The sequence below is a fragment of the Peromyscus leucopus genome, chromosome 9, assembly GCF_004664715.2.
Source record: "Peromyscus leucopus breed LL Stock chromosome 9, UCI_PerLeu_2.1, whole genome shotgun sequence".
NCBI classification, from domain to species: domain Eukaryota; kingdom Metazoa; phylum Chordata; class Mammalia; order Rodentia; family Cricetidae; genus Peromyscus; species Peromyscus leucopus.
In genome coordinates this window covers 99101698-99123552 of record NC_051070.1, presented here as the reverse complement: position 1 = coordinate 99123552, position 21855 = coordinate 99101698, and the positions used below count along the sequence as shown (strand labels likewise).

Here is a 21855-nt window from a genome sequence, read left to right as displayed (position 1 = left end):
GTCTGAGCTGGAAAGTTCCTTCGTGTGCCCAGCACTTGCTGCTCCTCCTTTTTCTTGTTAGATTATAGTGTTGCTTCATGGTTCCCTGGTTGACAAGGTGTTGAATCTCTTTTAATGTGTAAGTGGCTGTATCTCTATCTTCTTTGCATGTTCATGTGTGGGGATGTGGACACACATGTGGCCCTGCACACACGCAGAGGCTGGAGGATAACCTTGAGTGTCAGTCCCCACCTTCAGCCTTGTTTCATACACTGTGCACTCCAGACTGGCTGACTAGTGAGATTCAGGGGTTTCCCTGTGTCCACTTTGCATCTGGACAGAGGACAGCGGGACTGCAGAGTGCCCCGGGCCCTCTTTTTGAGTCCTGTGGATGGAATCGCAGGCCCTTGCACTTGTACAGCGAGCACTTGACTACTGAGCCATCGCTTCGGCCCCTGCTTTGCACTTTATTTCATTCTGAAAAAAGTTTTTAATTTTTTTCATTCCTCTTCCTACCTTTATCTAATTTTTTATTATGTAAATACATTTTTTTTTGTTCTTGGTCTGTTTCCTTCCTCTTCTCCTTCTTTCCTCTTCTTTCTCCCCTCTACATTCTTTTGTTTAACCTTGCTTCATTTTTCTTTTCCCTGATCCTCCTTTATTTAATCTCCTTGTTATTTATTCCTGATAACTTTATTATATTTCAACATCATAATTTCCTCTCTGCTTTCTTTTTTATGACCATTGGTGAGTGATGGAGTAGCTAGATTTTGTCATATTTCTGTATCTGTTTGTTCTGGTGGTTTGTTCTTTTCTGAGTGGTAATAGATCTTTATCAGAACTTGGGTAAGGCTTTCATTCTGTACTGCTAGCCAATCATGTTAATTTAGAATAGAGGGGTGATCTTGACAAGAGAAAGATTCCCGTCCCACACACCTGGAGTTTGCCTTCCACAGATTCTGTGCTCCCCTCAAGGGCTCTAAGTGCTTTTCTTGTGAAATGCTCTGAAGGAAATCGAGTTGTGTAAACAAGATGGCTGCTTCCTGCCCCCCCCCCCATGATAGGGCCTCTGAGGGTGGGGAAAGCTGGCAGCCTACATGTCTATAAATGATGTTGTCCACATGTCCACTCTGGCTGGAGGCAGACATCCATACTATCTGCAGGCTCTGTGTGGGAGTGCGCTTGGCCACCGGCACTTGGGTGTCTTCTGGAGTTTGAATTTCTGGAGGTAAGATCCACATATTAATTAAGGGCTGACTGGGCAGGATACTGGTTACCACTGACATTTTAGGGAGACCATGATCCTTGCTTACCTCTGTTTATCCTTGGCTCTCTGATTCATGAGAACTCTAAACAGAGTAAATTAAAATATTGAGGGGTAGATGGAGTAAAGTGATGAGTTACTACACGCCTTCTAGCAGTCAACTCTATTAGGATTATCTACCAAGCACACCGGGGTCAGCTAAGGTCAGAGAGGCACAGTGAGTCCCCTGGGGCTACATAGTGAGGTTATAACAGAAAAGAGTCTCTGTGGGGACTCAGGCCTTTGACTCTACTGAGAGCTCCTCCTCTGGGGATCATATGATGTGAAGCTGGAGGGCTGGAATGTGAGGCTATGTTAGATGTCAGATGGTTCTGGGGATTTCTGGCTGGGGATAGTTTGGGTCTTCTTGGTATTCTTGACTACACTTACTTGTCTGTTATTATCTACTGAATTCCTGGGTCCTGCAAAGTGTAGCAAGAATGGGGGCAGGTGGGCAGAGGAGAGCCATGCTCATGCTACAGAGGGGCTGATAGCTCTTCCCTCCTGCAGGAGAAGCCATCTGTGCCGTGGCCATGTCACTGTGCTCTTTGGCCTTCGCCCTCTTCTTCACTGTCGTTGCTGGTATCAAGTGCAATGGGACAGAGGTGTGTGCTGGAAGCCCTGGTATTCCTGGCACTCCTGGAAACCATGGCCTGCCTGGAAGAGATGGGAGAGATGGTATCAAAGGAGACCCTGGACCTCCAGGTACTATATGGAAGAACCCATCCTTAGCTCCGTCACAGGGACCTGTTTTCAGGAGCCATCCTGTCCAGGGCACTAGCTGATGGGACTTTTCTGGAGTCCTTAGGCTGGAGCACGTGTCTTCTAAGTTCTGATGGAGCGACAAGTGAGTCACCCACATGCTAATGGAGGCCCACATGTCTGTGTCCTCCTTACTCTGTAGGTCCCATGGGCCCCCCTGGAGGAATGCCAGGAATGCCTGGGCGTGATGGGCTGCCTGGAGCCCCTGGTGCACCTGGAGAACGTGGAGACAAGGGAGAGCCTGGAGAGAGGGGTCTTCCAGGTGAGCAGGGCTGGGGGCATGCCAGTGGTGATGTGGTACAGCATGTCAGCCACATGAGGGATGGTAGGAAGGGTCCAAGGCACATTGCTCAACCTGAGTAAGAAAATATGAAGTTGAAGGGAGAAACCGTAGGGGGTTGAATAACACATTTCAGAGACTGACATACATCATGGCTGCAGACAGAGGGACACATGGTGTCCTGTATGGGAAGGGGCACAGCACTGGGAGGCCTAGTGATGCTTCTTAGGGATGAGGCTCTGGGACATCCCGAAAGGTAGGCAAGGTTATATGGACTTGGTATCCAGGCAGACAGTATGATCAGGAATTGCACATGCTGATAGACGCTCCAGGGTTTGGATCGATATAGTGGGGCATCTGAGAGTTCAGAGATCATCATTGTCAGTCTTGGTAGAGTGTATGGGATGAGGTCCTTTTCATAAGTGAGAAAAGTGCATAGATGGGCATGCAGTGCCAGTCAAGGATATGGGAAAGCAGAGCGGGTTCAAGGCTACATTAAGAAATGGGTGTGTAGAAGTATGGAAACCCTGTTCTTGGACCCTTGGAATTAGGGCCTGGGCTCTGGGCACAGCATTAGATGACAGAACTCCAGCCTTACAGCTGGCAGAGCAAATGGATCTCTTTGCTGGCTTGTCCCCATCCTGGATGTGTGTGGTCTTCGCAGGGTTTTCAGCTTACCTGGATGAGGAACTTCAGACTGAACTCCAAGAGATCAAACATAGGATTCTGCAATTAATGGGAGGTAAGGGGACTGCTTGGAGTGTTCCCAAGCACAGAGTCTCAATATTCCCCTATAATCTCCACTACCAGAATCTAGAACCTAAATGCCCGGCGAGTAAGTGTGGACATGGGGCTTTGGAGAAAGGAAGGATGCTTTCCTTTTCTCCTATCTTTGAAAATGACCTCAAAGACACAGAAGTGGGCATGGATTTGCTCCTAAAATTATTGGAAAGCATGAAACTGCAGATACAGGCAATAAGTAATTGTTAGATAGATGAGAACAAAGAGATGGACTTTGAAACTAGGCCTGGAAGAGGAAGGGAAAACACTGAGAAAGTAGAGATGGAGAGATTGTGGAGAAAGCCTAAGGGCAACAGCCTAAGTCAGTGGCGTGGGTGGATAATCAGAGGTCAGCAGCCTAACCTAGCCTCCTCTGCTTAGTCCTCAGCTTGCAAGGATCCATGTTGTCAGTGGGAGAGAAGGTCTTCTCCACCAATGGGCAGTCAGTCAACTTTGATACCATTAGAGAAACATGTACCAGAGCAGGTGGCAACATTGCTGTCCCAAGGAATCCAGAGGAGAATGAGGCCATCTCAAGCATCGTGAACAAGCACAACACCTATGCCTACCTGGGCATGGTTGAAGATGAGACCCCTGGAGATTTCCAATACCTGGATGGGGCTTCTGTGAACTATACCAACTGGTACCCAGGGGAACCCAAGGGAAGGGGCAAAGAGAAGTGTGTAGAAATGTATACAGATGGGACCTGGAATGATAGGAACTGCCTGCAGTACCGGCTGGCTATTTGTGAGTTTTAATCAAGCATTTAGATAGAAAGATAAAATCCCACACTGTCTTTGCCTCTATTCCAATGTTCCATCTGATCTCTAGGATGCTGCAACTCCCTTTCAACCAAATTTCTTTGTTGCTATTAGAATTAGCAGCATTCTTAGTGACCCCCATCTCCAACATGGGCCCCAAACTCTTCTCCATAATCATTAGTGAATCATGAAAGTCCCACTAGAGTCTTCTGAGCATTCATTCAAGGCAGCCATTGCCAACCTTGTTTGGCCTTCACCATGAGATGGAGACATCCTTTTCCCTTGCCTTGTCCAGTTTCTTCATTTATAAATGGTGTCTATGAGGTCCCAGCATGGAAGGACCCTCTATATTACACAGAAAGTGCCTGCCCTTGCCCCTTCTATCCTTCTGCAGCTCACCCTTTCACTGCCCCAAGATTTAGAAGTCCGGGTTAAACATAAAGACAGACATAGGGAACTTCTGGAAAATGCCTGGTGGGTGGAGCAAGGCTACATTATTATCTGCACCCATGCTTTCAAGGCAAACATGGTCTCAAAGACGTCAGAGAGCTACAGCATAGTACAGGTGGAACACAACCTCCCTGGTTGACATGTATAGCCCCTTCCCTTGGGTTGGAGGTGCCAATTTAGCCTCTTGGCCTAACAGCAGCCACCCTGGATTTTAAAAGAACCATCCTTTCCACTCCAGACCCTATCTCAAGTAATTTCCTGCTAATGGACACAGCCTCACTCTACATCACTGAGGCATGCATATCACTGACTGCACTCTGTTTTTTTCTCTCATTAACTCAATCAGCTATTTTGTTAAAGTCAACTATGCTCCAGGTGTTAGGCTGTCTTCTGCTGAGATAACTGTTTTCTTTGAGCCTATTTCTTTGTCTATGGGATGGAAATAAAGTGATTATTGCAATTACTCTACCTACCAAATCATTATCCATATCAATTACTATGGCAATGACTGTTGATCACAAGCCACATACCAAGTACTTGACAAGCACTGATAACATTTGTTAGAATCAGACTGGGGGGCATGGGAGGTAAAGAGGTATCTAGAAGAACATGATACCAGTGGGTGGCTGGTGTCAAGATAACTCCTGGTATGAGCCCATGTGGTCCATGGTGAGGAGTGGCATTGTCTTTTCGACCCCTGCTCAGCCATCTGGATGGTTTCTCCTGTGCCATGGGCAAGGGTGGGACACAAGGTGCAGGTTTCTATGAGCCATCTCAGTCTCAAATGCATGAAGTGGGTTGTGTGAGCCACTCTAGTCTCAGTTACGTGGAATGGGACCATGATCCACACCGCGGTTATTCATAGCAGTGTACCTATGCCTTGAGGAGACGGCCACCTGTACATCTTACTTCTAGAAAGCTTCTGTGTTCCTGCCTTCTGACACTCTCCCTGCATTTCCATCTTTTCTTGGGCAAAAAGAAGCCCAGGAGAAAGCCAGATGGAGCAATGTGGACTACACCTTCACAAACATTAACTGCTAAGCAGATCCATCTACTCTGTGTCTTTGGGACTCAACATACAAGCTGTTGAGGGTTGTCAGAGATCAAAACAGCAAGAAAGAAACACATATATTCCCAGTCTTATAGATTAACAGTCTAAAACTCTAAAAGTTGACATTGCCCCCCTTTCCAGTTAGGTCTATTTTTTTTAATGACATTATGTGTCATTGTTACTACATTATTTTTGGACAAATTTTTAGTGAGATATTGCTGGTTTCAGGGAAAGAATTATTTTTTTAATTGATCTTATACTCAACCAAGGTTTATTTCCAGTTATTTTGGCAAGGCAGGCACTAAGCCACTGAGCTACACCCCTAGCCCAATGTACATTTTTTTCCTTTTAAATCAGTAATCTGTATGTTGAACTTCATCAGATGATTTTCTGGCATTTTCTTTGGTCTATTTGCACAGAGAAAGTGAAATGTGAGTGGAGCCAGCATCCAGTCCAGGGTATTGGCATCCAGTGCACAACTGAGTTAAGAGGTTCTGAGTCTGAATGAAGACTCCAGGGTTGCTACCACTGGGCCTGCAAAGAGGAGACTGTTCATTAGGAATGTTACCAATGTTACCTCTAAAGAGGAGCAGAATGGGAAAAAGAAAGCTGACCACCCTTTGGTGACCTCTGAACTCTCATCGTGAAAAGTATCCTTTTTCCACTGTGCCCCTGAGATCATCCTTCTAACATTTGTGAGCAAGGATGCTTAATTCCCCACAGCTTCCCTGACTAAGACACTACCCAAGGCAGATTGGAATCATGTGGTGGAACATGCCTCCTTTTGCACTCCGGAGGCAGAGACAGGTGGATCTCTGATTCCCAGGTCAGCCTGGTCTATAGATTGAGTTCCACGACAGCCAGGGCTTTTACACAGAGAAATCCTGTTTCAAAAAAAACAAAAACAAAAACAAACAAACAAACAAAAAAAACAAAGAAGAAGAAGAGGAGGAGGAGGAAGAGGAGGAGGAAGAGGAGAAAAGGAAGAGTCATTCCCAGGCTGGGCAGTGGTAGCACACATCTTTAATTTCAGCACCTGGGAGGCAGAGGCAGGTGAATCCCTCGGTTTGAAGCCAGCCTAGTCTATATAGAGAGTTCCAGGACAGCCAGAGCTACATTGGGAAATTCTATCTCAAAACAAACAACAGACAAAGAACAAAGCAAAGCACAAAAACAAAAAACAAAACAAGAAAGAATCATTCCCCATTCTAGGAGCAAGCACTTTAGTGCTTAACACAAACTGTCTGATTTTGTGGAGTAATGAAGAAAAAAGAAATGGGAGGCCTCAGCCCTACACAAATAACTATAGGCCACCGAGGAAAGCTGGGAGTGGAAGAAGTAGTTTTCCCCAGAGATGAGCACATCAATTAGTTGTCCAGTGCCACTTGGTCAGTCCTGAAAACATACATACAAGTAGCTTTATACAGATTGAGTAGGTTCTATTTAGGAATGTATATGTATATAAATATACATATATGCATGCAGTAACAATTGGTGAAAAAAGAGGTCATGAATTTGAAAGAGAGAATGGAGGGGTATATAGGAGAGTTTGGAGGGAGGAAAGGGAAGGGAGAATTATTGTAATTATATTATAATCTCAAAAATAAAAAAATGAAATGGGTAAACAAACTATCGATACACATCAAACATTAAAAAAGAAGAATGGGAGAAAATGGCGAGCCTCACAATGCTAGGACAATGTGGTCCCACCTCACCTCTCAGAGGAAACTTCTTATGGGCTGTGTGAATGCCAGGTCACAGAACTGACTTGTTGATTTAGTCCCTACACATGAGCAGTTGCTCTTTAAAACACAAGGCCCCAGTAATAGCACACTGTGGACCTACATGTGCAACTGATGCTATGCTTTGATGGGAGGCTCTTACAGGGTCCTTTCGAGAAGAACTAGTCCCCAAGAGGAACTGTTAGAAGACACTAAACAATCAGACAGGACCATTCAGTGTGTTCTGAGAAGCAGCCATATCCTCACTGGCTAGTAATTTCCTGTGAGAACAGACATGTCTCACCTTTGGACCAATATTCTCTTCATCTTTCATGTAACCTAAAATAACATCCATGTATACAAGTTCATGTGACTGTCATACAAGCCTAAAAGGAATGAGAACATTCTAGAGTGACACTTGTCAGACGGTGAAACAGGGTACCCCAGGGGACTAGAGTTTCCTCCAGGAGTCTCATGTTGGAAGAAGGAAAAGGCTGAAGCCTAATGCCTGCCAGAGGAGTGACTTGCCTCCTCTAAAGGAATTTCACAGAATCTTCAGACCACATTACAGGAGAGACTAGAGCCAAGAGGACTGTGGATTAAAGATGGGCGGGACCACCAGGTGGTGGTGGTGCACGCCTTTAATTCCAGCACTCGGGAGGCAGAGCCAGGCGGATGTAAGTTGGAGGCCAGCCTGGGCTACCAAGTGAGTTCCAGGAAAGGCGCAAAGCTACACAGGGAAACCGTGTCTCCAAAAACAAAAACAAAAAACAAACAAACAAACAAACAAACAAACAAAAGATAGGTGGGACCACACCTTGACTAGAAGTGTTTGACTATGCATAATTATGGCCTTCTTAAACTTTAATCTCATGTCTAGGACCCTGAAAATAGACTTAGGGATCACTGGATCGCTATCCCTCTTCCTAATGTGATTACATTGGAATGAATTTCCCTTTTCTGGTTTTTACCATTAATTTGGCAATATTTGGCTAATTGAGTATAGGTAACCAAACCTGGCTTCTTAGGGCTGCCCAGGGACACTGGCTCCAAACTAATCCTAACTCCAATAGCAGTCACATATGCAAATAAGTATGAGAATAGACCATTACCCACCCTTTACTTTAAGAAGCAATAGCTTCGAACCCCACCACCAACTTGTGCTTGCAGTAATGACTTGAATCTGAACTAAGAAATCTTAATGACAAAGCTAGGGACAAAATCATATGGAGTGTGTTGTAAACAAATCCCAGGAGTCTGGCATCACCAGGGTCTTTGAAGGGAGAATGTGAAGAATTTGAGACCTTTTACTAGTATTGAGAACAGAGCAAGCTTCAAGCTTTAAGCATGTACACATGTGAATTGAGACTTTTAACAAAACTTCATATGTGTTATCTTAATGAATTACATTAGTTTTGAACCATCTTTGAATTCCTGCACTATATCATACTTGGTCTGATAGTTAATATTTTCATGACCTTTGCTCTGTGCCAGAGACTCTAATACAGATGCTATTGTTCTTTTTAATTATAATGTAGAATACTGAAGTACAAAGAGGTCAGAATTATTTACCAGTTTTCCCATGGCCAATTTGTAAACTAGGGAGAGCAGGAAGTGAGATTCCAGAGGTCATGCTATAGGTGTGTGGCTAGGCTTTAGTAACTATTTTTCAAACTATGTGGTTTTGTATTTGTACTTTTACACACACACACACACACACACACACACACACACACACACACACACACACACACATTTTATTGATGGATGGTAGCACACATCTTTAATCCCAGCATTGAAGAGGCAGAGGCTAGTGGATCTATGTGAATTTGAGTCCAGCCTGGTCTACAGAGTGAGTTCCAGGTCAGGCTCCAAAGCTACACAGAGAAACCCTGTATCGAAAACCAAAACGGAAACAAAACAAAAACAAAGTTCTCTTTTTACCTGCAGGGAGGAAGCTTCTTCATCAATACTAGGAGGAGAGGGTGTGAGGAGGGACAACCAACATTAAGGATGTTTGAAACAATCATATGGAAACTTATGGTTTTATAATCTTCATATAGGTATCCACAAAAAAAGAGTCTAATTGGACATATCCTACACAGGAGGTTATGCTAATTCCATAAGATACAGATTTCCAGGTAAAAAGCTCAGTGCCAGGTGTGGGATACTTCCCCTCAAGTTATTGGTCAGAGATGTTCCAGAGTCTCCTAAATCAGTACCATTGCTCTTGACTGCCCACCAGAACTTGATGGTGAGACCCCATTGCTGAAGGCGCCACACACATTGACCACAGGACATGGAAAAATCAATTTGACATTGACAAGAAAGCCTTCTCAGTGATGGCTAGCTTTCATAGTACCAGAAAGTCCTATGTAAGATGCTGGAAATGGGAGGAAGTCGTTAATAGTCTTAACCAGAAGTAAACCCTGTGAACTACAAAAATTACTGGAGCAGAAACACATGCCCACAGGTTCAATAACAGGATGAATGTTATAGGGACAACCTACCACTTTCTGATCAAATTTAAGTCCTGCTCCACTAGAGAAAACACATACCTGGCATTGTAAATCTGGCCAAGAACCCGAAGTTTGGGAGCTTCTAGGCCCCTAAGGTAAACCTACTACTATTATTATGCTAAATGGACATAGTATCAAACCTCTCTCTAGATTTATATCTCTCCACACGTAGATTAGTACAGCTCTCAGATCACATGAGAGAAATTTCTTTGTATGGTGGATGGTGGTTAACATAGAAACTCACAACTAGTCAAGGTGCTAAGAATAAGTGTCGGTGGCCATAAACGGGACATCTATATGACTCTCTCTCTCCCTAAAGCTCAGGAATTAGCATGAAAAGGGGCTGTAAAGATTGTGAGTGCCAGAGGCCAGGGAGGGCCAGAGTGAAACAGTGTTTTCAGGACATAATAGGACTATAGAACTCAACTCACAGTAGCTGTGGTTGCCCACGTAAGACCTGTAGAACATCGAGCCAGTTTACATTCTAGCATGGGTTGAGAGAGAGTCATGAGACGCCCCCCCCCCATCTCTAACTGAAGAAATGTTGATGATTGTTTCTGGGGAAAAATAATCAGTTTTCTTTAAGAATGTGTCACTTGGTAAGAGACTACACTCCAGTGGATGGCCCTATACCCAGGAATATATGGGCAGCATAAATCAGACTTGATGGGTTATTGAAAAATGAAGATGATTGGGAAGTTGAAGAGGTAAAGAAGTAGGGGTGGACCTGGGGAAAGTCAAGAGGAGGAGTAGGGGTAAATACTGTCAAAGTTCATTATTTGAAGTTCTCAAATAATTAATAAAATCATCAAAATAAATGAATAAGAATTCTTTTCTTACATTCTTTTGAATTTTGATTAACATCATTTAGCTAATCATTTGAGTGCAGTTTTATTTTTATTTAAATTTTATATAAATTTTTTTATTCTCTCCTACAATACATCTTGACCACAGCCTCCCATTCCTCCACTCCTCCCAGTTCCACCCCCACTGTTCCTCTCCTTCAGATCATTGCTTCTCCCTTTCTCCTCAGAAAAGAGCAGGCCTCCCAGGGATATCATGGCATAACAAGGTTCAGTAAGACTAGGCACAAATCCTATCAAGGCTGGACAAGGCAACCCAGAGCAGGCAAAAGAGTCAGAGATACCCCCAAGTCCCACTGTTAGGAGTGCTACAAAAACTTCAAGCTAAACAACCATAATGTATATGCAGAGGACCTAGCTCAGACCCATGCAAGCTCTGTGATTGCCTCTAGTCTCTCTGAGGCCCCATGAGCCTTGTTTTGTTGATTCTGTGGGCTATGTTCTTCTAGTATCCTTGACCACTCTGGTTCCTACAATCCTTCCCCCTCTTCTGCAGGGTTCTCTGGGCTCCACCTAATGTTTGGGTGTGGGTCTCTACATCTGCTCCCTTCAGCTGCTAGAGGAAGCCTCTTGGGTGATGATTGGGCTAGGCTCTGATCTTTGAGTATAGCAGAATATCATTAGGAATCACTTCATTGACTTTTTTTTCCTGCCAGTTGTGTTTGGTTCTACCCTAAGTCTCTGGGCCATTCAGCTTCCTGTTCCTGGCCATCCAAGCGATGTCACCCATGAGCTCCCTCTAATGGCATGGGCATCAAGTTAGACCAGTCATTGATTGGCCACTCCCACAAGCTTTGAGCCACTATTGTCCCTGCACATCTTGCAGGCAGGACAGATGAAAGGTTTTGTGGCTGGGTTAGCATCCGAGACCCACCATTGACTGCCTTGACTGGATACAGAAGATGGCCAGTTCAAGCTCCTTATCCTCCACAACTAGGACTCCTCACTAGGGTCACCCTCATAGGTTCCAGGAAGTTTAAGCTGCAAAAGCTTTCCACATCTACCCACAAATGGTCCCACATTCCAGTCTTCTTTCCCAGTACTCTTCCCTTCTGTCCCCACTCCCCCACCTGATCCCTCCTGTTCCCACCCCTACCTGCCCCCAGTCCACCTACATAATCTATTCTATTTCCCTTCCTAGGGAGATGCAGTCATACCCACTAGAACCCTCATTATTACTTAGCCTCTCTGAGTCTGTGGATTGTAGCATGATTATCATTTACTTAATAGCTAATATCCACTTATAAGTGAGTACATATCATATGTGTCTTTCTGGGTCTGGATTGCCTTATTCAGGATGATTTCTTTCTAGTTCTGTCCATTTGCCTGCAAAGTTCATGATGTTATTTTTTTAACAGCTGAGTAATAATCCATTGTATAAATGTACAAAATTTTCTTTATCCATTTTTCAGTAGAGGGACATCTAGGTTGTTTCCAGTTTTTGGCTATTATGAATAAAGCTATGAAAACATGGATGAATGAGGGTACTTGTGGTAGGAAGGAACACTTTTGGGTATATGCCCAAGAGTGGTATAGCTGGGTATTGAGGCCAATCAATTCCTAGTTTTCTGAGGAACTGCCATATTGATTTCCATAGTGGCTATACAAGGTTGTATTCACACCAGCAATGGAAGAGTGTTCTCCTTGCTCCACATCCTTGCCAGTATGAGCTTGTGTTATTGATCTTAGCCATTCTGATAGTTGAAAGATGGAATCTCAAAGTAGTTTTGATTTGCATTTCCCTGATGACTAAGGATGTCGAACATTTCTCTAAGTGTTTCTTGGTTACTTGAGATTCCTCTATTGAGAATTCTCTGTTTAAATCTGTACCCCATTTTTAATTGGATTATTTGGTGTGTTGATGTCTAGTATCTTGAGTTCTCTACGTATTTTGGATGTTAGCTCTTTATTGGATGTGGAGTTGGTGAAAAGCTTTTCCCATTCTTTTGGCTGCCATTTTGTCCTATTGGGGATGTCCTTTGTCTTACAGAAGCTTTTTATTTTCATAAAGTCCCATTTTTTTAAATTACTGATCTTAGTGCCTGTGCTATTGGTGTTCTGTTCAGGAAATTGTCTCCTCTGCCAATGCACTCAAGGCTATTACCTACTTTCTCTTCTATTATGTTCAGTATATCTGGTTTATGTTGAGGTCTTTGATCCACTTGGACTTGAGTTTTGTGCAGAGGGATAAATGTGAATCTATTTGTATTGTTCTTCATGTAGACATCCAGTTAGACCAGTACCATTTGTTGAAGATGCTTTCTTTTTTTCATTGTATAATTTTGGCTTTTTTTTTAAATAAAAAAATCCATGTCCATGAATATGTGGAGTTACTTCTGGGTCTTCAACTCAATTCCATTGAACCACTGTCCGTTTTTATGCCAGTACTATGAAGTTTTTATTACTATAGTTTTGTAGTACAGTTTGAAATCAGGAATGTTGATACCTCCAGCAGTTACTTTATTGTTCAGGGTGGTTTTACCAAACCTGGGTTTTTTGTTTTTCCATATGAAATTGAGCATTATCCTTTCAAGGTCTGCAAGGAACTGTGTTGGTAGGGATTGTGTTGAATTTGTAGATTGCTGTTGGTATCATGGCCATTTTTACTATGTTAAGTCTGCTGATCCATGAACTTGGGAGATCTTTCCATCTTCTGATATCTTCTTCAATTTCTTTTTTTCAAAGACTTGAAGTTTTTGCCATACAAGTCTTTCACTTCCTTGGTTAGAGTTACCCCAGATATTTTATATTGTTTGTGGCTATTGTGATGGGTGTTATTTCACTGATTTCTTTCTTAGTCCATTTGTCATTTGTATATAGGAGGGTTACTGATTTTTTTTTAAGTTAATCTTTTATCCAGCCACTTTACTGAAAGTGTTTATCAGTTGTAGGAGTTCCCTGGCAGAATTTTTAGGGTCACTTATGTATATCACCATATCATCTGCAAATAACAATACTTTAACTTCTTCCTTCCCAATTTGTATCCCTTTTATCTCCTTTAGTTGTCATGTTGCTCTAGCTAGAACTTCGTAGTATATTTAATAGATATGGAGAGAGTGGACAACCTTGTCTTGTTCCTGATTTTAGTGGAATTGCTTTGTGTTTCTCTCAATTTAATTTGATGTTGGCTATAGGCTAGCTGTAAATTGCCTTTATTATGTTTAGGTATGTCTGTCTCTTGTATTCCTAATCTCTATAAGACTTATACCATGAAGGAGTCTTGGATTTTGTCCAAGGCATTTTGGCATCTAATGAGATGATCATGTAGTTTTTATCTTTTGGTTTGTTTATATGGTGGATTACCTTGGCAGCTGATTTTTGTATGTTGAACCATCCCATCATTCCTGGGATGAAGCTACTTGATTGTGATGGATGATCTTTTTGATGAGTTCTTGAACTCCATTTTGAGTATTTTGTTGAGTACTTTTGCATCTGTGTTCTTAAGGGAAAATGATCTCTTTCTTTGTTGAATTTTTGTGTGGTTTAGGTATCAGGGTGACTGTGGCTTCATAAAAATGAATTTAGCAATGTTCCTTCTGTTCTAGTTTGTGGAATAATTTGAGGAGGATTGGCATTAGCTTTTCTTTGAAATTCTGGTAGAATTCTATGCTAAAACCAGCTGGTCCTGAGATTTTTTTGGTTGGGAGACTTTTAATGATTGCTTCTATTTCCTTAGGAATTATAGGTCTATCAAATTGTTTGTATAATCTTGATTTAACTTTGGTAAGTGAGATCCAGCAAAAAAATTATCCAATTCTTTAAAAATTTTCAATTTTGTGGAATACATATTATTAAAATATGACCTAATGATTCTTTGATTTTCTTGGGGTCATTTGTCATGTCCCCCTTTCTTTTCTGATTTTATTCATTTGGACATTCTTTCTGTCTTTTAGTTATTTTGGGTAAGACTTTGTCTATGTTGTTAATTTTTCTCAAAGAACTAACTGTTTTGTTGATTCTTTTTGTTGCTCTGTGTCTATTTTATTGATTTCAGCCCTCAGTTTGATTATTTTCTGCCATCTACTCATCTTGGGTGTGATTTCTTCTTTTTGTTCTAGTGCTATTAAGTTGCTAGTATGAGATCTCTCCATTTTTTAGAAAACATAGGTACTTAGTGCTATGAACTTTCCTCTTAGCACCACTTTTATTATGTCTCATAAATTTGGTTATGCTATGCACTCATTATCATTGAATTCTAGGAAGTGTTTTCTTTTCTTATTTCTATCTTGACCCAGTAGTCATTCAGTAAAGAGTTGTTCAGTTTCCATGAGTTTGTGGGGTTTCTGTTGTTGAAATCCAGCTTTAATTTGTGGCGGTCTGATAGAATTCAGGGGGTTATTTCCATTTTCCTATATCTTTTGAGACTTGCTTTGCCTCAAAAGATGTATTATGTGGTTGATTTTTAAGAATATTCTATGAGTTGCTGAGAAGGTATACTCTTTTGTATTTGGGTGAAATGTCCTGTAGAGATCTGTTAGGTCTATTTGGTTCATAACATTTGTTAGCTGTAGTATCTCTCTGTTTAATTTGTGTCTGGATAACCTGTATGAGTCATCCAGTGTGATGACCTGGTGAGAGTGGGATTTTGAAGTCTCCCAGTATCAATGCATGATGATGGATATGTGATTTAAGGTTTAGCAATGTTTCCTTTACAAACATAGGTTCCCTTGCGTTCAGGGCATAGATATTCAGAATTGAAAAGTCATCTTGATAAATCTTTCCTTTTATGAGTATTAAGTGTCTTTCCCTATCTCTTTTGATTAATTTTAGTTTATTTCATTAGATATTAGAATAGCTACACCAGCTTGCTTCTTAGGTCCATTTGCTTGGAAAACGCTTTCCAACCTTTCACTCTGAGGCAGTGTCTATCTTTGATGTTGATGTGTGTTTCTTGTATGCAACAAAAGGATGGGTCCTGTTTTCACATATATTCTGTTAGTCTGCATCTTTTTACTGAGGAATGAGTCCATTGATATGGATAGATATCAATGACTGTTAAATCTTATTATTTTGTTTTTATTGTTTTTGTTGGTGTCTCTATGTGTGTTTCCCTTCTTCTTATTTTGTTGGTGTGAGATTATTTATTTCCTGTGTTTTTATGAGTGTAGTTAACCTCCAGGGATTGGAGTTTTCTTTCTAGTATTTTCTGTAGGGCTGGATTTGTAGATAGATATTATTTAAATTTGGCTTTATCACGAAATATCTTGTTTTCTTCATCTATAGTGACAGAAAATTTTGCTGTGTGTATTAGTCTGGGCTGTTGTGCAGTCTCTTAGAGTCTTCAGGACATCTTTCCAGGATCTTCTGACTTTTAAAGTCTCCATTGAAAAATCAGGTATAAGTCCAATAGTTACACCTTTATATGTTACTTGCCCCTTTTCTCTTGCAACTCTTAATATTATTTCTTTGTTCTGTATGTTTAGTGTTTTGATTATTATGTGGCAAGACTTTCCTTTCTGGTTCCAATCTATTTGGTGTTCTGTAAGTTTCTTGTACCTTTAGAGGCATGTTCTTCTTTAGGTTGGGAATATTTTCTTCTATAATTTTGTTGAATATATTTTCTGGGACTTTGAGCTGGGATTCTTCTCCTTTTTCTATGCCTATTATTCTTAGGTTTAGTCTTTTCATAGTGCCCCAGATTTCCTGGATGTTTTGTGTCAGTAATTTTTTAGATTTAACATTTTCTTTGACTGTTTTATCTATTTCTTCTATCATATCATCAGTGCCTGAGTTTCTCTCTTCCACCTCTTGTATTCTACTGGTGAGTAGTTCCTGTTCACTTTCCTAGATTTTTCCATTTCCAGTATTCTTTGTGTTTTCTTTATTGCTTTTATTTCCATTGTCATATATTAAGCAGTTATATTCATTTCCTTCAATTTTTTTTCTTGGTGTTCTTTAAGGGATTTATTCATTTCCTTCATTTTTCTTTGTATTTTCCTTAATTTCTTTAATGTATTTATTAACTTCTTCCTGAAGGACCTCTATCATCCTTATAAGCTTAGATTTAAGGTATTTTTTTCATGTGCTTCAGCTGTTTTGTAATATTCAGGGTTTGCTGTAGTAGGATAGCTGGGCTTTGATGGTGAGATTTGCCCTGGATGTTGATTGTTTTCTTATGTTAGTGTCTAGGTATCTGAGTTCTGCGTGGTTATAGGTCTAGGTCCCAATTCCTGGGTTTTTCTTTGTTGGATGGCTGTTTTTTTTCTTCTGTTTCCTCTCTGGTATTTTGGCCTGTGTGTCTGATGCTTGATCAGGCAGTCTTTATCTGAGTTGGGGGCTGGACATTAGCTGGTGTAGTTTCTTGCAGGCAGGGATTCTTTACCTGAGGTTGGAGCTAGACTTCTGGCAGCCTGAGTGGCTTCTGATCCAGCAGGGATTCTCAGCCTGAGTTGGGGGCTGGTATATGGTAACAAGGAGATGAGGGGGTTATTGGGGATAGTGTTTGGGGGATACCAGTAGAGTGGATAAAGTATACTTGGCCTACCTGGAGTTCTGGTGGCTGGTGTGGCCTCTGATCTAGAAGGGAGTCTCTGCCTGAGTTGAGGGCTGAGATATGGCAATGGGGAGGGGATGGGGATTGGGGACATTGTTAGAGTGGGGCATTGAGTGAGTGGAGGAAGTCCATGGATGGGCAGCATGACCTGTATTTGGGCAAGGGGTGTTTGCCAGAGTTGGGGGCTGGTTTTCTGGCAAGCAAAACCTGTGGTTGGGCACAGGGAGTCTGTCTCAGGCAATGGAGAGAGTGGGGGATGGTCCATGGGTGGCTGGCCTACCTGGTCTTCTGGCAAATATGGTCAGTTTTTAAAAATTCAATTCCAATCATTTACATGAGAGAAAATAATCTCTAAAGATTTGATAAAATTCATCTTAAAAACTGTACTTCTTGATAGGTAAGATAGTGACTTTTATGTCTATTTCAATACCTTATGATTAATAACATATCAGTTATTCTAACATTCCTTAGGCTAACTTAAATAATTTTAAATTGATTTCTAATATAAATTTTATATGATTTCCAAATTGCTATCAAGTCCATTGAACATAACATAAATTTGTATTGTCAATTGTACTTATATCAGTTTAATATTCCATTTCTTTCTTGACTTGTCTATTTATTATACTGTTTCTATAGTCATTGGTAATGTGTCAATTAGTTGATAAAAGAAGTCACCATTTCAGATGCTCACAACAGCACTCATTTTTCTTTCTTATACTGTTTTTTTTCCATGTGTTGAGCTCTAAAAATATTGGTTGAACTTGCCTAGATTCAACTGCATAGGCTGGGCCCAGGATGTCTAGGTGAGTTTGCATTTATTCTGTTCATGCAATTACCCTGCTAGTAGTGGCCACCACCAACATATTCTTTCTAGGGGCTGGGAAAGAAACATAATAGGTCACATAATAGGCCTCCTATTATGAGCACCCTTGATGCTGCTACTTCCTTCCAACTTGGTAAGTCATAAAGCCAAGTCAAACATCAAAAGGGCTGAATATTTATTCCTGGGGCTCAAGTGGACCTCTTAGTAATGTACTTTAGCAAAGAACCTGGAAATAAAATTCTATAATAAGAAGCAAAAGTATGAAAACAAGAATTCAAACTACCGTTGTCATGTCTGCCCACTATTTATTTATATAAACATTTTATATTTTAATTAGTATTTCTTATTTTCTCATTAATATAGTCATTTTTCCTTTTTCTCTCCTTTGTTTTGGCGTAGAGTCTTAGTATGCAACCAAGGCAGGCTGGAAACTCTCTCTAGGCCAGGATGGCCTCCTATCTCAGTCTGCTAAGCACAATGGTCTCCAGCATGTGCTACTACACCAGGCCAGATCAAGATCTTCTTCTTACTGTTTCTTTGCTCACATACTCTTCTCTCCCCCACTTAAACCACCCTTTTATGAGTCTGTAGTGTATTTAGAGTGGTTTTTATGTAAACTTTTAAGTTTTAAACCCTCACTTTTGGGAGTGATCTCATTTGCTGTATTCAATAAATGCCAGTTGCTTTCTCAGCCTATGGGACCAGAAGTTGTACCGACAGTAAAAAAAAAAAAAAAAACCACAGCCCTGAAAGGTGTCTTCTTAACAATGGAGCCCCTTCTAGATACCTGTCAGGCTGCTTCTAATAAGATTAGAGAGGTGACATGGTGTCTTGTGTAAACATGGACTGATGGCCCTTGAGTAGCCAAAATACCAACCATAGAGTCATGGGAAGTAACCTGGGCCCACACTATTATGGGGAAAACAAACCTCTCAGGTTGTTTGGTAAGATAAAAGGTTTCAATGAGTGTCTGTGAACTTGGAGAAAGTTAGGCATGAAAGGTCATGTCAGGGGCTCAGGCCACCTGATCAGCCTCTGACTGCAAGCACTGGATACTCTAGAAACCCAAGCTTAAGGAGCCTCGGCCTAGTCTGTTAGCTACCAAGCTTTTTACCTTACTGGGTCCTTCTTAGGTGCCCAGGCCTGGGTTATACTTAGGGGACAACAAGTGAACTGTATGTAATTCCTGCCCCAAAGAAGTATCAACACTGGTGAAGCAAGCCTGGATGTCAGCTCTGCCAGTGAAGTCACAAGGACTGGTCCAAGGACATGCGGCTGAGGGTTCATCTGTTTCACAGATCCTCCTTGGGCATTGACAGTTAGGGGGCACTCTGCCAGGTAGGCAGGTTACCAATGGCTGGGGTCCTCTTATTCCACCTGGGTGGGGACTGTGGACAGACAGGATAAAGCCTTTTCAGTGCTGACAATTCTCAGTACTTAGCACTCAAGAACTGGCATACAGACTGGCAGGCCAGAGCCTTATGACTCCAAACCCTGAAGGGCAGGAGCCTGTTACTGTAGGCTCTAGAAGCAAGAGACTTAGTGGCACTTAGATGGGAGGCTTATCACTCTGGGTTTTAACCATCAGGGGCCCCAGCACTTACCGGCTATTGTCAATTCGTGGCTTCTAGCAGCATTGAGTGGCTACAGCAGGTAGCAGCAGGCAGCAGTAGGTTGGACCTTTTCATATAACAGTGCTCATACAGGCCCTATAACAACATACAGGCCTAGTACATCAGGACCCCGAGCCCTTGACATCAGCTAGTGTTACAGTTCTTAGATCTAGAGTGTCTGAGATCCTTGGCCATGAAGGCTTAGTCATTCATTGATACCCTCCCAATGACCAGGGCCTCCAGCTGCTCATCTGCAGCTCTTCACAGACCTAGTTGTCTCTGCTCCCAGTCCTCTCTGCCCTAGCCCCTCTCTGGATGGCTTCCGTTGCCTCTCATTACTCTCGCTGCTAGCACAGCGTTGCTGCCAATGTTGGCAGCTGCTGCTTCCTTCATCCGTGTCCTCACCTTCAGCCTTTGTGTTCCCAGCTCAGCACACTGTAGTAATTCATGGTAAAAAACGAAGAGTAGGCGAGAAAAGAACATTGGATTAAAGCCTTTATTGGGGAAGCAATGAAGGAGAGTGCTTTCCAGTTGGCTCCCACATCAGGCTTAAATGGTCAAAATGGTGTGTTTGTACCAACACAACAGCTCTTTTTTAAAAAAGTATTTACTTATTTTATGTATATGAGTGACCTGTCTTCATGTACAACAGAAGAGGGCATCAGATCTCATTACAGATGGTTGTGACCTACCATGTGGTTGCTGGGAATTGCACTCAGTACCTGTGGAAGAGCAGCCAGTGCTCTTAACCACTGAGCAATCTCTCCAGACCACAACAACAGTTCTTCACACAAATGAAGCATGTGGTTTGCAGCAATCAGCACAATCCCTCATACAGATAAGGGGTTACATTTATTCCAACACAATGGTCCTTTGGAAAGGGGTCCCCATCTAGCCTGAGTAGAATTGGTTATAGGGTATCACCAAGACTTATAGAAAAAAGGGCCACTGTAAGCTATTTGAAGCAGCTGTAGACCATGCCTTGAGAGCCAGAGCTGTGGTTCAGCAGCAGTCAGCTGTGGTTGCAATGTCACTTCCCCAAGTATAGTGTTCAAAGAAGCTGGTGTCATTCAAGTTCTTCTGGGCATTTGTCTTACAGTCCTTGGCTTAGGGAATAACCACAGGAGGGGAAGGTCTGCCAAGTAGGGAATCAAGTAATCCTACTCCCCAATGTCTTAGCTTATTTAAAATAAAAACTAACATTAAAGGTGGTGCTTATAACCTTAACAGTATTTACAGTGCTGTAACAATGTTTGCCTTCTGCCGCATGCCTTAGGGAGAGGTTGGTCCTTCCTTCTCAGGAACACAGCATCAAGAAAACGAAACTCCAATTCTTTCATGATCATTTAAAAGGCATTGGGCAGGCAGAGAGAAGATGACCTCAGAGAGTTCAAGGCAAGCCTGGTCTGCACAGTGAACTCTAGTATAGCCAGGACTATATAGAGATCTTGTCTCAAAAACAAACAAGCAAACAAATAGCAATAACAACAATAACAACAACAACAACAACAACAGAGATATGGGGTAGTGAATAAATAGGCAACCAAATAAACAATTTCACATATGGACAAATAATAGGCATACAATTAAATCAGAGAATTAAAATTTAGTAGCATAGAAGCTACTCAAAATTGAGTGGTTAGGAAAGCCCCTTATCCTGAGCTACCTCAGCTGAAATCCAAATAACAACCAACACTTAAAGATAGAAGGAATGCCTGGGCAGAGTGGACATTCAGCTTTGAACTTGTTATCTACACACATTTCTTCTCATGTGGCTGGAGAGGTGGCTCACTTGTTGCTCCCGCAGAGGGCTTAGGTTTGGTTTCTAGTGCCCACGCAGTAGCTCACAATTGTCTGTAACTCCACTTTCAAGTTATCTGACGCCCTCCCCTGGCCTCCTCAGGACCAGTCATGCACAGGTGCATACACATACACAAAGGCAAAGTATCCATACTTTGTAAAAGTAAAAATAAATCTTTAAAAACCTTATTCCTTTCCTCTTGTGCCTAGGTCTGGAACATGCCTGAAGGAGACATTTAACACATGTTCTGAATGAAGCAGGAGAAGGGAGGTGACTCAGGACCTCATCTAGTCCTACAATAACTGAAGAATAAGCAGAGGGGTAAACTAGTCATAGCAACTGACAAGAGTTTGGGCTCCTGTGCATATCCATCCATACCTGTGTGCACCTGACTGAGAATGTTTGTCTAGTACATTTATGAGTGTTTCTTTGGAAAGAATATCTTAATGAATCTGTGTCAAGAGCCCATGGTTCTAGAGGTTCAGAGTGTCTCAGCTGTATGGATGGAGATCTGGGAGGGAGCACAGTGGTAGGAAGCTTTTAGAGTATTAAGACATTGAGCTACACAGTATTGAACTGAGATACTAGCAGCAGCAGCTCTGGACAGCTACCCAGTTACAACATCTCCAAGGATAGTTGCTCATTAATCTGGG

The 21855-nt window shown here is 41.9% G+C and overlaps 1 protein-coding gene across 1 annotated transcript; it reads left to right on the top strand.

Annotated features, from left to right (window-relative positions):
• The first annotated feature begins 1093 nt into the window (after positions 1–1093).
• LOC114681470 (pulmonary surfactant-associated protein A) lies at positions 1094–4783 on the top strand. The gene is made up of 5 exons (XM_028854980.2): positions 1094–1207; positions 1793–1987; positions 2187–2306; positions 2989–3066; positions 3486–4783. The coding sequence occupies exons 2-5, from the start codon at positions 1816–1818 to the stop codon at positions 3860–3862; spliced, it is 747 nt and encodes a 248-aa protein (XP_028710813.1). The 5' UTR covers positions 1094–1207; positions 1793–1815; the 3' UTR covers positions 3863–4783.
• The last annotated feature ends 17072 nt before the right edge of the window (positions 4784–21855 follow it).

What these genes read in the sequence shown, in the direction of transcription:
- LOC114681470 (XM_028854980.2), top strand. Translation starts at nt 1,816, where the DNA reads ATGTCACTGTGCTCTTTGGCCTTCGCCCTCTTCTTCACTGTCGTTGCT. An exon ending in TGGAGAGAGGGGTCTTCCAG is followed by an intron (nt 2,307 to 2,988) that starts GTGAGCAGGGCT and finishes TGGTCTTCGCAG; the next exon opens with GGTTTTCAGCTTACCTGGAT. An exon ending in GATTCTGCAATTAATGGGAG is followed by an intron (nt 3,067 to 3,485) that starts GTAAGGGGACTG and finishes TCCTCTGCTTAG; the next exon opens with TCCTCAGCTTGCAAGGATCC.